The sequence below is a fragment of the Durio zibethinus genome, chromosome 1, assembly GCF_047325235.1.
Source record: "Durio zibethinus cultivar Kanyao isolate XHJ-2024 chromosome 1, ASM4732523v1, whole genome shotgun sequence".
NCBI classification, from domain to species: domain Eukaryota; kingdom Viridiplantae; phylum Streptophyta; class Magnoliopsida; order Malvales; family Malvaceae; genus Durio; species Durio zibethinus.
The window spans coordinates 5,215,129-5,234,304 of record NC_143162.1 but is presented as its reverse complement, the minus strand read 5'-3'; the positions used below and the strand labels follow the sequence as shown (position 1 = coordinate 5,234,304).

Genomic DNA, 19,176 nt, shown 5'->3' with positions numbered 1-19,176 from the left:
CATGAGGCTTTAAGTTTTTGTACACAAGAAAATAGAGGAATAAAGATGAAGTGGAGATAATTATTGATAATAATATGAGGATGATGTAGTTAAGGTTAAAAGAAAAATATATAAAATTTTACTTATTAAACTTATTTTAGAAAAAAAAATTGTTAACGTCATTAGTGCTTACACCCTGTAAATAGGTTTGGATCAAAAGAGTAAACAAAAATTTTTAAAAAATTTAGATAAGACAATACAAGCCATACCATACAAAAAAATTATTTATTTGATGAAACATGAATGGTTATGTAGGCAAGGATGGTAATGACTTTAAAATAGTATGTAGAGGATATGGCTTTGGAGAAAGAAACAAAATCAGAAAAACTATTATAGAGTTTGCTACTACATTTGACCTAATGATATTAAATACTTGTTTTAGGAAAAAAGAATCACACTTGATGACATTTAGGAGTGGATCAAATACTAGTCAAATTAATTTCTTTTTTATAGGAAAAGATGATAGAAATAGTTGTAAAGATTGTAAGGTTATACCATATAAGAGTATGGCCACGCAACATAGACTATTAATACTCGATCTATTTCACCTTAAGGGATCAAAGAAGAGACATCAAAGTCATGAACCACGTATTAATTGGTGGAACTTGAAGGAGGACAAAATGGCAACGTTTAAGGATAAATTAGTAAAAGAAATTGATTAGAAACTTTATGAGAATGTAAAAGTAATGTGAAAAAATATTACAATTGAAATTCAAAAAGTTACTAAAAAGACATTTGGGGAATCTAGGGGTAAGGCACCATTAGGAAAGGAATATTGGTGGTGGAACAAAAATGTGAAAAAGGTAATTAAAACTAAACAAAAGTGTTATAAAAAATTATGAAGCAATAAGAATGAAGAGAGTTATCGAAAATAGAAGATAGCAAAAACAAAAAAACTAGAAAAGCTATTCAAGACTCAAAAAGTATGATCCATGATGAGTTATATAAAAAAACTAGAGACAAACGTTAGAGAAAAAGAATTGTTCAAAATTACTAAGATAAGGGATAAAAAGAGCAAAGATCTTAATGGCGTTAAATGCATTAAAAGCAAAGACAAAAGAGTTTTAGTGAATGACGAGAAATTTAAAAAGAGATTGAAAGATTATTTTGATAATATCTTTAATAGCAATTTTGAGCATGATATAATGAGTTGAATATACCTTTTTGGGATGTAAATTATGTGTTTAAGTGTAACATTAAAAGTTATGAGGTTAAATAGTCTTTGAGAAGAATAAGATTAAAGAAAGCTATAGGACAGGATATAATTTATATTGAAGTTTGAAAATGCTTAGATAAAATAGGTATAAGATGGTTGACAAATCTTTTCAACAAAATTTAACGTACCAAAAATATACCAAAAGAATGGAGGAAGAGCACTTTTGTGCCTTTATACAATAATAAAGGTGATGTACAAGATTATTTGAACTATCGAGGAATAAAACTTATGAGTCATCTATAAAACTTTAAGAGAGAGTAATTAAATATAGCTTGCAACATTAGGTCACTATTTTTGAAAACCAATTTGGGTCTATACTAAGATGCTCTATAATAGAGGTAATTCACCTTTTGAGACTTTTATTAGAAAGGTTTTTGGTAAGAAAAAAATGTCTATGTATGATATTTATCCACTTGGAGAAAATATATAATATAGTTCATTAAAAAGTGTTTTAGTAAGCCTTAATGAAGAAACGAGTTCCTTTAAAGTACATCAACATAATGTATGAAGGAGTGGTAACGAATGTAATGACGATTTAAGGCATGACAGGTAGTTTTCCTATTACCTTAAGATTACATCAAGGTTCAACACTAAGTCTTTTCCTTTTTACATTATTTATGGACAAGCTCATTGGACGTATCCAAGATAAGATGTTATGATGTATGTTATTTGCTGATGTAATCTTAGTTGCTAAAACTTATGATGCCTTAATATGAAATTAGAATTATAGAGGAGTACATTGAAGTATTGAGGTTTTAAATTGAGTATATTTAAAACTAAAAATATGGAATGTAAGTTTAATAGTAATAAGAAAATGGGTACTAATGTGATTAAGTTGGATAGTGAAGGAGTACCAAAAAGTAATTAGTTTTAATATTTGAGATCAATTATTCAGAGTGATACTGAGATAGAAACAAATTTCAAACATAGGATTCAAGCAAAATGGTCGAAGTGGTGAAGTGTGTTAGGTGTATTGTGTGATTGCAACATGCCTCTAAAATTAAAAGTGAAATTGTATTAAATAACTGTAAGGCCTACATTATTATATAGAATTGAGTGTTAGAGTGTTAAGAAACAACATGAGAAGAAAATGAACGTAACGAATATGAGTATATTTAGATGGATATGTGATAAAATTAGAAAAGACAAAATCATAAATGAAGAGATTCGAAAAAAATTATGAATAGTCCGAATTGAAGAAAAAATGAGAGAGAATCGTTTGAGATGGTTTGAAAATGTGAAATATAGACCTAGTTGTGCACCTGTTAGAAGAATTGAATTTATAAATCTATGATATATTAAAAACATCAAGAGGTAAATCACAAAAGATATGGATACAAGTAATAAAAAATGATATGATGATTAAAAAAATAGATGAAAAAGTGATTGTTGATAAAAATGAGTGACGTAAGAAGATTCAAACTACAATATAACTTAATTCTCTTATTTGAATTTTCATACAGCTGATCCAAAAGTAAGAGATATAAGACTTAATATTTCATTGTTGTTTAGCTAGATTAAAAATGTGTTTGAATAGAAAATTTTAAAATTTTGAAGAATTTTAAAATATTAGCATTTTAAAATACATCAAATCAAAATAATAGAATTTGTAATTGCATTGTTTGGATAATTATTTTTTTTTAAATTTAAAATATTTGAATTCGATAGTATAAAATATTATAATAAATAAATAATGATATTAAAGATGGGGAAGGAAAAATATTTAAAAAATATTTGTAATAGAGGTGTCATTAAATTTGTAATAATGTGTAGATATTACTAATAATATAAAAAATAAAAAAATAAATTTTATAATGATTTTTTATAATTAAAAAAAAAAAAGCTGCGTGAACAAGAAAATATAATAAATTTTGACTCTTTATCATCAAATCAAAAAATTTCACAAATTCCACCTTCTTAGATATAAGTTGAAAAGAAAGTTTTAAGTGTTCCAAAAACTCTTCATTCAAATTCAAGAATTTTGACAACTAAGATAATTTCATTTTAGAATTTTAATGTCTCTTTACAAATGAATTTTTTAAAAATTTATCATCTAAATGCAATTTAAAAGTTGCTTGGATAACATGGTGGGAATTTCTCTGATTGTGTAATTATGTCATTTATAAATAAACATTCAATCATAAAATGTAATTCATATGTAATAAATAAAAATTCCAATTAAATTTCTTACAATCACATGCTTTGAATAGAATAATGGTCTTTTCATTCACCTCCAGAAAGTTCACAACTGGTATAATACGGAACCGAACAATTTCTTCCGACTCTCATCTCACTAACGTAGGTGGATAACTAACATTCCTACGTTTATGTTTGCCATGATTGATCATTTACAACTTACAGCAAACGGTTAACATGCTAACCCAATTTAAACAAAACATCACCTTAATTGCAACGTTTAAGACACAAAAATTATAGTATAAGAACTAATGAGGCAGTGACTAAACTCAACTGAATAGTTAAGGTTGTAATAAGATGGAGACAATTGCTACCCCTTTTTTTTGTTTTATTTTTTTAATTTTTAATTTATCTTTAAATTTTTTATTTTATTATTTATTTGATTAAAAAAATTATAGGCATAAACTCTTTTAAATTTATAATTTTTAAATATTTAATTTAAAAAATTATTGTAATTTTAAAAGTAACTTTTATAAAACTTCACACCATTTTTTTTTATTCCCAACTAAACAACTTCTTTATCCCAAATTCTTTGAACCCAAAATAGAATATTATTAACAAAAATATGAATGACTCTACATTTCAACAAATGATATGTTCTGTCTGCTAAAAAAAAAAATGTTGCTCCGTAATTGACTCTTTTAATCTTCATGACCCAGCACTACTGAAAATGTTGAGAGTCAGACAAGTCAATAATAGAGGACTCCATCTATTCAAAATATAAATCTAGAAGTGTTGAAATACAAAATATTCATGATCAAAGTTTATATTTTTATAGTGTTGACCTCATCAATAGATTTTACAATTTTAAATATATTACAATAATATAATATAAAAATGACATAAAAAATTATATATAAATTTAATATAATCATGTTTTATATTTTAATTGTGTCAATATGATTAAGATACGATATTATTTGTGTCATATTTATATAAAATAATAATAATATATTTAAGATATTATACCGTTTATAATATAAAAAAATTTTAAAAATTATTTTAATTTATTAAAAAAATAAATTAATAATTATATTTATCATATTATTTTGATATTTAAATAGATTATAAATATTTAGTTTTTAAATAAATTTTATTTAAGTATTAATTTAAATGATATTTTTTGTTTAAATAAAAAAATTAATTATGTCTAATCGTATTATTTGTATATTATCATGCTAATTATGTTGTGTTATTTGGATAATTAATTATATTTTATTATTTTATTTGTATATAATCATATTAATTATATTTTATCATATCATAATATTTATATAAAAAATAATTTTAAATATATTAATCATATTATATCACGTGTAATATATATAATAAATATATTATATTAATATTTAAATGATTTATATTATTTAAATATTTATATTATATTATATTAAAATCATTTATATTGTATCTGAAATTATATATATTATAAAATATGATATAATGAGAAATTACCATACCTACTCACTATTGTAGGAAAAAGATTCAATATTTTTGGATATTCCAAAGATCCGCAGCAAACCACTAATGCGGTTCATTCATTTCATACTAAAAATACAAAAGATGTAAAGATAATGTATTTAATGATTCCGAAAATTCGTATTGGAGACCACCTTGACATGGATGACTCTATCCATCGTAAGCATCACGGAAAGAAGACTTTTCTACTCTCCTTCCTTGCTAAACGCTAAAACAATTCACTTTTTTCTGTCTGCTGTTTTTTTTTTTTTCCTCTCAATTTCGAACGACCCATTTTCACACATGAGTATTGAATAGATTCATGAGTAAGTTTTTTTTTTTTTTTAATTTTTTATGCAAAGTTTTCTTTTTAATAAATTTTGGTTGGTTGGATGACTTATTGCCCCTGTTACAGACCTGCCGTGTGCTGACTTCTAAAGAATTGGACACTGTTCTTCCAAAATTTCCAAGCATTTTGAGGTCTTTTGGGGACAATGGACTGATGGGTTTCTCTTAAAATCCTTAAATTTGGGAGCTTTTTCAAGTTTAGTAGCCAAATCCTTGCCTTTCCAGCCAAGAAAAGTGAAGGTGAGCTCAAGGAAAATTTCTCCTTTTTGGCTTATATTCTGATTTTTGTTACGAAAATATGGAACAAAATTCTTAGGGTTTTTTTTTTCTTTTGTTTTTCTTGACTTGTGGATTATGATCCAAAAAGGCAGCGTTTGGAAATTGGTTTGCTCAGAAAAGTGATGATATCTATAAAACTGAATATGTAGGATTCCTTGGAATTATTAGAATTTAGAACCTTTTTATTGGCATTTGCTTTCTTTTGCCTTTTCATTATGTGTGATATAGCTTTGTAAAGTAATTTGTTTAATCTAGTTGGTTCTAAACTCGTGCATTTTTTCTAATCTTCACCATGACGAAAAATGTGAATTTGAGCTTACCTTAAAATTTGTTGTTCATGGCATGTTTTTTCTTATTGGCATGTAAAGAGATCAACGTTGGGTTCCCTGGTCTTTTAACTTATAGCATCGTAACTATTCTTCTGCAAAAATTAACTCTCTCCTTATATTTAGCTCTTGACTTTGCAGGTTTTGTAGGTAGTCTTTGTTCTGCTTCATCATATCTATCTCTTTCTAGATCTGGATCTGCACTGTGGAAGTTATTGTGTTTTAATTCTTTGAGGGCTATGAAGTGTTTTATGTTCCCCAGTTGGGATAAAAAAGATGAACCAAAGACTCCCAAATCAGTTTCAAATCGGTCTATGAATTCTATATTCACTGATCGTGAAATAGGGCGGTCTGGGTCTGAATTAAACTCTCAGAATGTCTCAGGCATCAGCACTGAGTCCATGGGGAGGTCCTCTTTTCCTAGCATGTCTCAAAGACCTAGCAATCTGAGAGTGTTCACAGTTTCTGAACTTAAATCTGCCACCAAGAATTTTAGCCGCTCTGTCATGATTGGGGAGGGTGGATTTGGTTGTGTTTACAAGGGGTTTATTAAGGGTCCTGATGATTCATCTCAAAAGATTGAAGTAGCAGTGAAACAGCTTGGTAAAAGGGGGTTGCAGGCAAGGCTCCTTGATATTACATGTTGAAAGTTTCTCTTCTGAATTGCGTTTGATTATTAATCTTTTGAAATGTGTAGGTAGAGATCATTGATATTATAAGTTGTTATAGTGGAGAACTTTTGATATTGTATGCATATTATGTGTCTGAATCCTCTGTAGGTTCTATCTTAGTTTTTTACACTTTAGTGATCTTGCTTGTTGACAAGAAGCTGCATGGTGTATTTAAATCCATATTCATTCAATTTTCTGTCCTGGAACGTTATTTTGTGTCTGGTAATAAACTTAGTAAATAACAGGTAGAGCTGGAGGTTATACTCACTCAATGAATTTGACTAAGTCCTATTAAAACTGATGTTTAGGTAGAGTGTCCCAGTAATGATATTACACAGATTAGGAAATGTGTATATTTCGCCAGAAAATCCTGATTAAATTTGCTCTGTTGTTGGTACTGCTGCATAAGGATTGTTTTCCTCTTCTATAGACTCTATTTAATGCTTATGATGCATACATTTAAAATACTGTGAAATAAGATGGCTCCTGTGACTTTGAACTGAGAATTACTAATTTTTGTGACGTTAAGATCCCACCTATCAATTGACAGGGGCACAAGGAGTGGGTGACAGAAGTAAATGTCCTTGGTGTGGTTGAGCATCCAAATCTTGTAAAGCTGGTGGGCTACTGTGCTGAAGATGATGAAAGAGGAATCCAAAGGCTTTTGATATATGAGTATATGCCCAATAGAAGTGTGGAAAACCATTTATCTGTCCGGTCAGAGACAACTCTTGCCTGGGCAATGAGATTGAAAATAGCCCAAGATGCTGCATGTGGGTTAGCATACCTACATGAAGGAATGGATTTCCAGGTATAATGCTATAAAATTTCCGGTTCAGATATAAACCGTTTTTTGACCAATTCCTTACCCATTGCACTCAGCATTTGCATGGTATTCTGCTGTACCTTCGCATTTTTTCCTGAAATCCCCTTCCAAGGAGAACCTCATTGTTGCCTCAACCGGTAATTATTACAGAAAATTTTCCAGACTGTTTTGCATGATACTAATATAGGTTTTCTTTATCATATTCGAATACAGATCATCTTCAGGGATTTTAAATCCTCGAATATCCTTCTGGATGAGCAATGGAATGCAAAGTTATCAGACTTTGGATTAGCCAGGTTGGGCCCTTCGGAAGGATTAACTCATGTTTCAACAGCGGTATGTTCAGGCAAAATCATCAATCTATTTCTTGAAGTGTATCACCTAGTCAGGTTTCTTTTTTTTTTTTTTTTGTGGCCAATGTCAGGGTTCATTTTTAGTACTCTAATAATGTAAAGTTTGTAAACTGGTTTACACAGTAACGTAATTTTCTTATCATCTATGGTAGGTGTCTTGCCGGTGAAAACCTCCAAAAGTTTCTAATTCTCAAATGTCCTGTGGTCAGTGATGCATTTAATTACTCTGTTCATATTGTTGGGTTTGCCTTAAAAGCATATTTGAAACAATGGACGGTTTCAACCTTATAAGATTATGGAACTTGCCCTTAGATACTCAGTGGAAACACAACAGGTTCATTTCAAATTACATGAGAAAGAAATGGTTTTTGTTTTTTTTTTTGTCTAGTATTTAGTATTAAGTTTATGCAGTCAAAATTGCTTGTTAGAGTCATGATATTGTTTCCTGTCTATTCATCAATTTATTTACAAGCATCAAACGGTTGGTCTTCAATAGGTTGTTGGAACAATGGGATATGCTGCTCCTGAATACATCCAGACTGGACGTCTCACATCCAAGATTGATGTGTGGAGCTATGGGGTCTTCCTCTATGAACTCATTACCGGTAGGCGCCCTTTAGACAAAAACCGCCCGAAGGCTGAGCAAAAGCTTTTGGAATGGGTAAAGCCATACCTATCTAATGTGAAGAAATTCCAGTTGATATTGGACCCTAGACTGAAAGGGAAATACCAGCTTAAGTCTGCCCAGAAGCTTGCAAGTGTGGCCAACCGATGCTTAGTCAGAAATCCAAAGTCACGCCCTAAGATGAGTGAGGTGTTAGAAATGGTGAACCGGATAGTGGAGGCATCAGCAGGATCCGGAAGCCCTGAACCACCATTGAAGGTGGTGCCATCCGTGGATGCCTCTAGGGAAACTGAAAGAAAACATAAAAGGACTAGATTTCAGAAGTGGTGAAAAATTTCTTCGGTCATGGACTCCAAAGCTTGTAGGAACATTTTAACAGCAGGTAACTTCAAGATATAAGCTAACCTCACCTGCAGCCTTTTCAGTTGGTTAGATATAACTTGAAACAACCTCATAGAGCTTCAAAGGGTTTAGCAAGAAGTTGACTGAGCAATGTAATAAGCATCCTATTCAATTATACATAAGGAAAATTGTCCTGAAATCCTTTGTTAATATGTATAAAGCTGCTCTCTAAACCTAGATGTGAAAAAGCTTTCAGTTGCTGCAACTTCTTATGGGAAATTATTGTAACATTCCCATTTAGATATCAGAGGGTGTTGGGCTTGAAATGTACTGTGTGATTCTTTTTGCTTCTTGGGGAAGCTTTTTTTTGTTTTTTGGGTTTGGAAACATGTATGGGCAAGATGTTCACAGCATGTATTTTTCTAAGACAATTTGTCTCATATTTTCTCTATGTATAACAATAAAAACATATTTGGGATTTTTATTATGTCATGTGCTCCATATAGGATCTTCACCCAATGCAAAGCTTACCAAAAAAAAAACATTATAATAATAATATTTTATTTTTTTTGGTTTCCCTGTCTCTGTTGACACTTTGACTAGTTTCAATGGTGCCTTCTCATAACATGCTAGAGGTGACAAGTTTCAATGGTGCCTTCTCACAACATGTTAAAGGCTTTCATATCATAAGTTAGACAATTAGATTAATCCTTTTGTCTCATTTAAAGTAACCCTTTGTTAATTTCATATTAAAAATCATGATTATGAAACAGACATTTGATAATAATAATAATAATAAACAAACAATTAATCATGAAACAAACTTGTCATCAACCTTGATTACCATTGCTATGGGCCTTGAGAAATCTACAAAGCAAATTCTTGATTACCATTATTTTAAAGATTTGTTTGGAATGCTTACATTTACTAAGAGTGAAGGAGAGCAACAACAGGTTATATAGAAACTTGTAGCAATCTTCCAAGCAAGTCCTAACTCATATTAAATAGGTTATCACTTTGGGATTAATATGATTGAAGCATGTTTAGGTAAAATCATGTTAATAGAAACCTTTAAATAGTTTAGGGCTTAAATTACTCTATTTTTTATTTATGATTATTTGCATCCTAATTATTTTGGCTAATACAGTCTTAATAATATTTTTATTTTTCTGGAATAAATAAAATCTTTTTATTTATATATAAAAAAAAAAAAAAACTTATTCTCAACCATGAAAATTCCAGCCATAGTAATAATAAAAACCACAACGTCAATTTCGCTAATTTTCCAACTATTAAAAATGAGTAGTACTATATATTTTTGGACAAATATAAAAAATTTGGACGGTCATAAATTTATCTGCTGCCACTTGCTGACCCTATAAAATTCAACACCAGCCGCATAACATATAAAAAATTTAGTGGAAAATTAAATAAGGTGGCGGCAATTTTTAAATCTATTCATTTAGGAAAATCATATATATATATATATTATAAATTAAATTAAAAAAATTAATTTATATTTACTGCAATTTTCATTCAGATTTTTTTTTTCATAAAAAAGTTTTAAGTGTGTAAAAGAAAAGCCTATTACATTTTAAGATTTGACATACAAAGATTTCAACGAAAATTTATATCGTATTTATAATTGAAGACTGTTAAAAATAAAAAATGAATCTAAATTTTATAAATAAAATATTTAAATTTTATTAAATAATTTAGATCTGTTAACAATTATTATAATAATTAATAGTTATACGGCTTATTGATAAAGTTTAAAATTTTTAATTTTAATGATTAAGATTTAATTCTGATATTTAACTATAAAAAATTATGCAATAATTAAATTGTGAATTAATCAAATGATACAGCAACTTTGGACTATTTGGACCATTTTGGTCGTTAATTGAATTCTTAGGGCTGCGGCAAAGTTGCTTTTAAAGGTGGGAACCGTCATTTTCACAGCACCCTAATCAGGACCAAATCGCGCAATCACAGCCGTATATCTCGTAATTTCTCCATCTAATGAAGAATCTCAACGCTTCATTTTACTTACTATTCAAGTCAATCCAAATTATTCGCCACAGATTCCTAAAGATTCAAAAAAAAAAAAAAATCATTTAAATGAAAAAGGGAAAAGGCCGATTAAATTCAACGAAAAATCACATCCGCTCGACCGTCCGTACAGAATCGGGTTGGGCTTGCTTGTCGCTTTATCGTCCGCGGGAAACATATTAATTATAAATACGTGAAATAAGGCTTAACCTTGGATTTTTTGTTTATATTTTTTTTGGGGTTTCAAGAAATTTCAACGTTTGATCGTTATCTTTTCTTACTCGTGTACTCCATTAATACAGCAATAGTTCCTTGTTTGCTCTTTTCTGTCCTTTTTGCTTTCTTTTGAAAACCAAGATTTCAATCTTTCTGGGTTTGGTGAGTACTTTAAATTCCATATGGCTTTTGTTTTTGTTTTTCTTTTCTATTGTTTTGATTGAATTGGGCCTGGAAATGATCATATATTTCTGGGTTTTGATTGGTATTGTTTGTTAGTGTTTCTGTATTCTGGGTATTTTCTCTTCTCATTTTTGAGGTTGCTTAATACTGAAGTTTGGATTTTTTATTGAATCTTTATGTGTTTCTCTGTTTGTTTGGCATATCAAGTTTTTGTTTGAATTAATCTGTTGTATTTTTTGGAAATTGATGTTTTTGATTTGTGGTTTCCTTGTTCTTTGTATCGGTTATTACTAAGTACTAATTTATGTGGAGAAATATAAGTTTATGCCTTGGCAAGGATGAGAGAGTTTTTAAAGAATTATCAAAGGATTTAGCCATTAAATTTTCATTAGTTTATGGGGAAATGAAATGCTATGTGGAGAATTGTTGCAATTGAATCTAGATCAAAAGGGCAAATAAAGAACTCAATGTTATCTATTTTGACTGTTGACAATTAAGGTTTTTGTTGACTTTAAGATATAATAGAAATTGACTTGTCCAGTTAGATGCCTAGCATGATCTTATTCTGCTGTATGATGGAAATCTACTCAAAAAAAGTTTTTATTTTTATTTTTATTGTAATATTGCTTTTTACTTTTGATAGAGTTGATTCCAGTTTAGGGTTTTGTCTGAAAAGATAGTATTATCTTTTTCATAACTCTTTTTCAGCTTCTTTTTAAACAAGGTGATCTGGATTCTTAGCTCATAAGAAATGGTGCTCACTTTTGTTGTGGGAGCAAATATCATTTCTTTATTAGAGCATTTTTAATTTCTTTATGGAAAAAATTTAATCTGTTTTAACTATTTTTTTAGTTTTTTCAAGGTTTTATTTTTGGTGAACTTTCACAAAGAAACACAGCTTGACAAACAACAATTAATTTTTATTTTCATCATTAATATAAAAATACTCGATGAAGAACTTGGTGCTGTATGGTTAATTGATTTTGAGATAGTTTGAAAATTCTGGAACAACTTGTATATCAACTTGGTCAATTTCAGTGAAGAATTTAGTGTTTTAATTTTCCATTGATTGGATGAGATAGGAAACTAACCTGCCATAATGAGAATGTATCGCTGCAGTATCTTAATTTGATGCTTGAGGCAGAGCCTTTAGTTTTTTAGGGTATAATTGCAGTTTTAGGACTTGTTTCTTCATGCATGAATATGGGTATCCAAATGCTTTTTTGTGCGTTACAAAAATCTAATTAGGAATTGTTTGTACAGATGGTCATGTGTTTTTTGTTTGGAAATATTGCTTGAAGTTGATGATTATGTATCAGCAAGGTTCAGAGTTTGTGCATTGGATTCTGGGGCACCCTTATCATTCTGCATATCATAGTGACATGATACAGCATGATGCTGGTGACATCTATCATCATGCACACTATTATAGAGGTCAAACCGATACACAAAGCAGCCAGATAGAGAATGATGAGGTCATTGCTCGTACCCTTCAGGAAGAATTCTCACATCTCGCAGTGGCAGAAGCTTCTGAATTTTCTTATGCTGGAGAACAGCAGTTGCAAGCATCCAGTGAACCTCATGATTGGCATGGTCCATCAACAAGGGCCAACTATTATTCAGGTGGCCAGAGAGTTTTCCTCGCATATTTATTTGATTTTCATTTTTTTTTTAATCTTCTTACCATTATTTATAATTTATTTTGCCACAAAGTGCAGGCTATGAGTATGGCCAGGATGAATCTGATGATCCGGTGCCAACTAGCTCATGCTCTAGCCCCAGTGATTCAGAGGATTGGTCCTGCTCTTTGGAGCTGACTGATGGATATTTACTAGATGATGATGAAGTAGGCAAAAGGTTGAACCAAATGATTCCTATTCCTGTAAGTTTAACTTATAAAAGTGTCATTGGTGTCTATTGTTTACTTTTATGTCCTTATATGGGATCCTCTGATTTTGTGTTAAAATTGTTAAAAGATTTTAATCTTGGTTGATGCATGAGATCCTGCATCTCTGCCCTTTTCTTCTGATGCAGTTAAATCTGTTCATTGCAGCATGTCCCTAGAATCAATGGTGAAATACCATCAATTGATGAAGCAATGTCTGATCATGAAAGGTTGTTGAGCAGGTATTATTTGTACTGTTCTTTTCTTTTTTTCCTATTTAGCATGATGCTATGTGAATAAGTAGTATATCAAGGAGCTTTTTTTTAATGAAAAGTGTTGTTGGCTGGCTTGGTGATTCGGTTTCATCACTTACGTAAGGTTAATGCTAGATTTTTTTTTCTATCCAGATTGCAGCTATACGGTTTTGTTGAGCTCAAGGTTCAAGGAGATGGTAACTGTCAGGTGCGTTCTCTTTATCTTGTGGTTTGACCTGTGCATTTCTGGAATAATATTTATTATCAATTTTTTGCTTTTCCAGTTCCGTGCACTGGCAGATCAGTTATATCATACACCTGACAATCACAAATATGTGAGACGACAAGTTGTGAATCAGGTTTGTTGTCCCTGAATTAAATTTTTGCCGGCTCACACTCAGACATTAAAGTAGTTTAGTAAGGTATAACACATACATATTGATCCTGATGTAGCTTTCACTGTAATGTCATGTTTGGCCAGCTTAAATCTCACCCAGAGGCATATGAAGGATACGTCCCTATGGATTATGCTGACTATTTGAAGAGGATGTCAAAGTATTAGTTAAACTATCTTCTTTTCTTTTTGTTAATCATTCAAGCTTTTGGGCAGAGAATAGCAATGTAAATACCATTTATGAATGATGACAGGAGTGGCGAGTGGGGTGATCATGTTACACTGCAGGCAGCTGCAGACTCGGTATGTCTTATAAATTTTATAATTAGCAAACACCTTCCTCTGATAGAAAATTGTGTTGTGACTGAAAACTTTTATGATTGCCAATTTACCATAAATTTTATATGCAAGTAATTCTTTCTTTCTGTTTCATTTATTGGTTCATTTCTTGCAATGGATATTCTCCTAATTTTACACCTACATGATTGAAAATTTCTTTTTTTAATTGCCTGAATCTAACTCTTTAGAATATTTTTCATTCACTTTCTAACAAGTAAAGAAATTAAGTGCGAATATCATGATGCATAGTGTTTTAGCTGCGAAGCAGAGTCTATATCTGTTTGTTTCGATCATCCCCTCACTTCCCCCCCGTATGGTGTAGCTCTCTCTCTCTCCAATTTGCTTATGATCAAGTGCCTATGCATTATTCAATTTCTGATACTAGCAACATCTTACCTTTTCTGCAGTATGGTGTGAGAATTTTTGTTATAACTTCTTTTAAGGACACTTGTTACATCGAGATTCTTCCTAACACTCAGAAGTCAAAAGGAGGTAAGGTCCTGCACTTTTATAATCCAATTAAAGCTCTCTTTATTGTTAATTTCTTCAAACAGTATTGTTTGCTTTTGTATCCAACTGCAACTTTTGCAAAAGACAAAAAATAGTAGAAATGATTTCATCAAAACTTGTTTCTCTTCTTGTATATGCTAAGGCTTACGAGTTGTTATGTGTACAAATGCAGTCATTTTCTTGAGTTTTTGGGCCGAAGTTCACTACAACTCAATCTACTTTCAAGGTGATGATTATATTACATTTTTCTCTTTTATTTAGCTTCCATAGAAATTTCTTTCTTATTTGAGCACGATAGAAGCAGTACCAAAAAACTCTGCGAAAAGAGCTCTTTTTATTTACATACTGTTTCAAATGCAAGTGGAATGCTTAGCTAATTTCTTGTGGTATGTGAACCAAGGTTTGGAACTAATTGGTTATATGAAGAATCTTTGATAGAACAATTTGGAAGCCTATAATACTTGTCTGCCACACACTGTTTTGAACTTAAAATGGATTTGCATCACAGTTCAGTGTTCTAGCATCATCCCACTAACATTTGTTAAATTTGGCTTTGTTCTTGATTCCAGATCTTCCCCCAGCTGAGGTTCGGAGGAAGAAAAAATGGTGGAATATTTGGAACTAACACAACAAAGATGAGCCAAGCTGTTCGATTGCTGGAAGACATAATTGAGTCCCCTTTGAACAATCATAATAAAATTTTCCTTCACAACATGGTATCTAATGCCACTTTATATTGCAAGAAAGAGAAGGTATTATGATTTTTTTTTTGGGGGGGGGGGGGGGGTACCTTCCCTTGAATGTTACAGGCATTCAGAGCTCCATTTTTTGCATACACGAAAGAAATCAAGCAGGAATATATCTGTTATTCGTACTTATTCTTTATTGATTCAAACATAATGAATCTCAGTATTTGAGAAATTTACTAGCTGTTAAGTTTATTCTCAATTTTAACTTTCCAGAAATTGAAAAAAAAAAAGAAAGTGTTCTCTGTTTGAATTGGTCAAATGTGACTGATCAACCATTGACAAGACCAGGCTGAGAACAGTTTTAGTCCTCTGTCCTTCTTTACGGAAGGTTGAGTGCTTAGCCAGGTGGGTCAATCTTTTGAAGAAGACCAACTTTCTTTTAAAAACCCAAAAATTCGTCAACCCCTAAATTGACTGTCATTTCTATGCTCCTGCAAATCTTACATTTCCTCCATTTCTTTCCTGTCACTTCAAAGGCACTCTCAAAACAAATAAAAAAAAACCATAAAAAACTCGAAATATTTCATTTCCATTCTAGAAAATTTACAAGGAGGAAAGAAGAAAAAATAAAAAAGAGCGGAATTCTAGCTAATAAGTTCAAACACTCATCACCAGAAACTCTAAAATCTAAACTAAAATGAAAATACTACCCAACAATAAGGATTATATATATGGCTGATGGCTCATCTTTTCTTTTCCCATCTCTATTCATGATGCCTGATCTCTTCTTTCTCTTCTTCCACCTGCTCCTCCTCCACCTCCTCCTCCGCCGCCGGCTGCAATAGCAACGCTGTAAACGGCATGTGTTGATACCTATTTCTTCCTACAGCTGAATACTGAAACCCCATTGGTTGGCACAAGTCCAATCGGCAACTCGGCGGTGGCACCGTCATGGTATACATCCCCGCCACTACGCCGCCGCTACCAACCCCTACTGGTTGCAATTGACATGACACCGAAGGCGAAGAAGCGGAAGCCGTTGTGGGTCCGGAGGCACATGAGATTTCGTGGGCTGCAGGGACGATGCCGGACCCGGTAGCAGCAATGATAGAGGGCTCAGCTTGACGGAGCAGCCACTCAATGGTCTCGCCGTCGGAACGGTGGCCAAGTTCTCTAGTCAGCTGGAAGATCCGGGCCGCGCAAAGTGCCGGCATCCGAACACGACGACCACGGCCATTCACTTTGGTGTGACGGTCTTTAGAAAGCGAAGAAACGGGTTTCCGAGTAGGAAGAGCGAGTTGGCTCCTGGGAGAAGACTCGTTAGTGACCACCGAGTTAATGTTCGAGTTGTGGTGGTCGTGGTTGGCGGTGTTGGGGGATTTGTGTAGCGCCATTTCAGAGCCCATGGAAGGGAGGCTTAGGGTTTAAAGAAGACGGTATTTAGGCGAATTTAGGCGGTGTGGGATTCTGGTGACCCCACATCAAGGAAAGGAAAGCCTCTTTTTAAAGGTGAGGGGAAAAGGGGTGGGGTGGGATTTGTCTCGACGTGAAAGTTTAGTTGACGTGTCGAGCTAGGGCTTCATCGAGGTTTGTGATGTGGGGTCCAATAATAGAGGTAAGGTCGGCCCCTTCCTTAGTTTGGGTCTGGATGGTGGGTCCCATATATCAGATGTTTTGTTTCGGTGGATCGCACTTTGGGTACAATGATTTGGATTGATAGGTCTCTTGCCAAAAATTTAGCTTCAGTTACAAATTTCCAATAATTGAGGTGTGATTTTGTTGGGCTCTGATTTATTTTGGAAATTGAATTTGAAAAATATTTCTAAGTTTTTCTTCATTAAACAAGGAATCTTGATTATTGGATGCGGTCTTGTTCATTCATTTTTTTGTGATATTGGTTCCAATCAAATTCAAATTTCATATTTACTGCTTTTAATTTCTTTCCAAGTCTACCTTTTGTATATAAAAAATAAAAATTTTTTATGATAAATTTATAAAATTTTACCTTTTAAATAAATTTTTTATCAGGTGTTCACTAAAATTGACAAATAAAAATGTCCTTAATAATATAAAATAACGTAATAGTGTAAAAGACAAAGGAGAGATGGTGGCAGTGGTGACGGTAAAGGGACAGATTAGGTGAATTTTTATCGTCTCGATTCGGATTTGATATTATAAAATAAATATTTAAATATAATTTAATATATATATTTTATAATTAATCCGAATTCAATTTATATATGTATAAAATAATAAATAATTGGATTTAAAATTAATTTAATAATTTTAATTTATTATAATATTTATAAAATATTAATTTTTAATATAAATTTATCTTAATTATATGTAAATATATTATTTTTATTAAGTTAATATTTTAACATAAATATTACATAATAATTTTTTAATATAATATATATAAATATAATTAAATAAATCATAAAAAAATATTTTTTTATATGACAACGAATCAAATTAAAATATTTACCGAAAACCCTATCTCAATTTTATTTTACAAAACTTTAATCTAATTCAATCCAAAACCTGATTTAATAAAAAAAAATTGACTCTATAAAATTAAATTAAATTGAAATCCAACGAATTTAGATATTATTGGAAACTCAAGGTGGCACAAGTGTTTGTTAAAATGGTTGAAAGTCATATGTTGGTAGCAATAAGGATGTAATCGAATCGAGTCGAGTTGAATAGTGAGAAGTTCGAGCTCGAGCACGACTCATAACTCGAAACTCAATATTTGGTTCGAGCTCGATTCGTGATTGAATTCGAGTTACTCGAGCTCGCTCGATTAATATGTAAAAATAAACTCGATTCGTATATTCGACAAGAGTTCAATTATTTATGCTCGAACTCGAAATATTTTATTAATTAAAATAATAAAAATATATTTAAATATAAAAGTTCGATTAGACTCGTGAACTACTCGAATCGGATATAAGAATACTCAAATTTGACTTGATCGATAAATCGAGCTACTCGAGCTCGATCTCAATTCGATAATAATAAAACCGAATTCGAGTTTTCTTCAAATCAAATCCGAATAACTTGTGAGTACTAATGTATCATTTACACATTTAGGTAACAAGGAATAAAAGTGTGAAGTTGCATTTCATTAGTCATACTCACACCAAAGTCACCAAACTTTAAGATTTAGATCTAAATTCAAGAGCAGCTTCTCGTTCTCGTAACTTGAAATATTTTAATGATAAAACAATACAAATAATGTTTTCTTGATATTTTATTTTTCATAGCATGCAATGTATCAATTGCATTTTATGAAAACAACATATGAGAGGTGAGGAAAGACAAATTCATTTTCTTAAATCTTTTTTTTTTCTTTAACTTGTCATGCCCATTCTAGCATTAATTTTTTTTACACAAAATATTATTATAAACTCGTCATCCTAATTACATAGCTTTGGTTTTTAAGATAGTATTTTTCTTGATAATATTTATTGTTTTTACCATCAATTATTATTTTAAATTTAATAAATTATTCTTCAAATTATTTTTCTTAGTAGGAAATAAACCAATATCTCTACGAATGAGAGTCCTAATACAAAACCAAGATAGAAAGGAACCATAAAACTAGACCAAGAAACAGAAATACCAATACAATTTACAAAGTATACGAACAATCCAACCCAAGTCCATCTCAACAAAGAAATAAAACGACAATGCATACAATATGAACCACATCTGTATCTAAAAAACATATTTCTATTTAAAGAAATACATACAGCAGAATTTAAGAAATTCATCATCCAACTTTTTTTTTTTTTTCCAATACCTTCCAACTTGACTAATTAAAATTTCCAATTAATTGAAAAACGAGAAAAGGGAACAAACAATAACCTTTGTCTATTTTGGGAATATTTGATATGAAGAAGTAACTTGGCACTCGCTTGAGTTTGGGAATATTTTATGGATTTATATTTAATATACTATCAGTGAATT

General features: G+C 31.1%; 3 protein-coding genes across 6 annotated transcripts; 2 read left to right on the top strand and 1 right to left on the bottom strand.

The window, feature by feature from the left end:
* The first annotated feature begins 4,904 nt into the window (after window positions 1-4,904).
* On the top strand, window positions 4,905-9,166 carry LOC111311833 (serine/threonine-protein kinase PCRK1-like). Of its 3 annotated transcripts, XM_089760390.1 has the most exons (7): window positions 5,063-5,235; window positions 5,325-5,497; window positions 6,004-6,482; window positions 7,084-7,344; window positions 7,573-7,748; window positions 7,865-7,916; window positions 8,209-8,878. In XM_089760390.1, the coding sequence occupies exons 3-7, from the start codon at window positions 6,102-6,104 to the stop codon at window positions 8,665-8,667; spliced, it is 1,329 nt and encodes a 442-aa protein (XP_089616516.1). In that variant the 5' UTR covers window positions 5,063-5,235; window positions 5,325-5,497; window positions 6,004-6,101; the 3' UTR covers window positions 8,668-8,878. The 3 variants fall into 3 exon arrangements, with proteins under 3 accessions (XP_022767323.2, XP_089616516.1, XP_089616519.1); XM_022911588.2 differs by lacking the exon at window positions 7,865-7,916 and having other exon boundaries at window positions 4,905-5,235; window positions 5,989-6,482; window positions 7,573-7,695; window positions 8,209-9,166; XM_089760393.1 differs by lacking the exon at window positions 5,063-5,235 and having other exon boundaries at window positions 5,357-5,497; window positions 5,989-6,482.
* Window positions 9,167-10,938: 1,772 nt separating this feature from the next.
* Window positions 10,939-15,433, top strand: LOC149520303 (Cysteine proteinases superfamily protein). 2 transcript variants are annotated; one of them, XM_089760398.1, is made up of 11 exons: window positions 10,939-11,109; window positions 12,394-12,753; window positions 12,849-13,012; window positions 13,184-13,257; window positions 13,423-13,477; window positions 13,554-13,628; window positions 13,751-13,824; window positions 13,918-13,966; window positions 14,410-14,494; window positions 14,685-14,738; window positions 15,082-15,433. In XM_089760398.1, exons 2-11 carry the CDS (start codon window positions 12,435-12,437, stop codon window positions 15,135-15,137), a joined length of 1,005 nt encoding a protein of 334 aa, XP_089616524.1. In that variant the 5' UTR covers window positions 10,939-11,109; window positions 12,394-12,434; the 3' UTR covers window positions 15,138-15,433. The 2 variants fall into 2 exon arrangements, with proteins under 2 accessions (XP_089616524.1, XP_089616527.1); XM_089760401.1 differs by having other exon boundaries at window positions 11,109-11,242.
* Window positions 15,434-15,759: 326 nt separating this feature from the next.
* LOC111311832 (TCP family transcription factor) lies at window positions 15,760-16,690 on the bottom strand. The gene has a single exon (XM_022911586.2). The coding sequence runs from the start codon at window positions 16,605-16,607 to the stop codon at window positions 15,966-15,968; it is 642 nt and encodes a 213-aa protein (XP_022767321.2). The 5' UTR covers window positions 16,608-16,690; the 3' UTR covers window positions 15,760-15,965.
* Between the last annotated feature and the right edge of the window lie 2,486 nt (window positions 16,691-19,176).

What these genes read in the sequence shown, in the direction of transcription:
- LOC111311833 (XM_089760390.1), top strand. Translation starts at nt 6,102, where the DNA reads ATGAAGTGTTTTATGTTCCCCAGTTGGGATAAAAAAGATGAACCAAAG. An exon ending in TTGGTAAAAGGGGGTTGCAG is followed by an intron (nt 6,483 to 7,083) that starts GCAAGGCTCCTT and finishes ATCAATTGACAG; the next exon opens with GGGCACAAGGAGTGGGTGAC. An exon ending in ATGAAGGAATGGATTTCCAG is followed by an intron (nt 7,345 to 7,572) that starts GTATAATGCTAT and finishes ATTCGAATACAG; the next exon opens with ATCATCTTCAGGGATTTTAA.
- LOC149520303 (XM_089760398.1), top strand. Translation starts at nt 12,435, where the DNA reads ATGATTATGTATCAGCAAGGTTCAGAGTTTGTGCATTGGATTCTGGGG. An exon ending in ACCAAATGATTCCTATTCCT is followed by an intron (nt 13,013 to 13,183) that starts GTAAGTTTAACT and finishes TGTTCATTGCAG; the next exon opens with CATGTCCCTAGAATCAATGG. An exon ending in TGCAGGCAGCTGCAGACTCG is followed by an intron (nt 13,967 to 14,409) that starts GTATGTCTTATA and finishes CCTTTTCTGCAG; the next exon opens with TATGGTGTGAGAATTTTTGT.
- LOC111311832 (XM_022911586.2), bottom strand. Translation starts at nt 16,607, where the DNA reads ATGGGCTCTGAAATGGCGCTACACAAATCCCCCAACACCGCCAACCAC.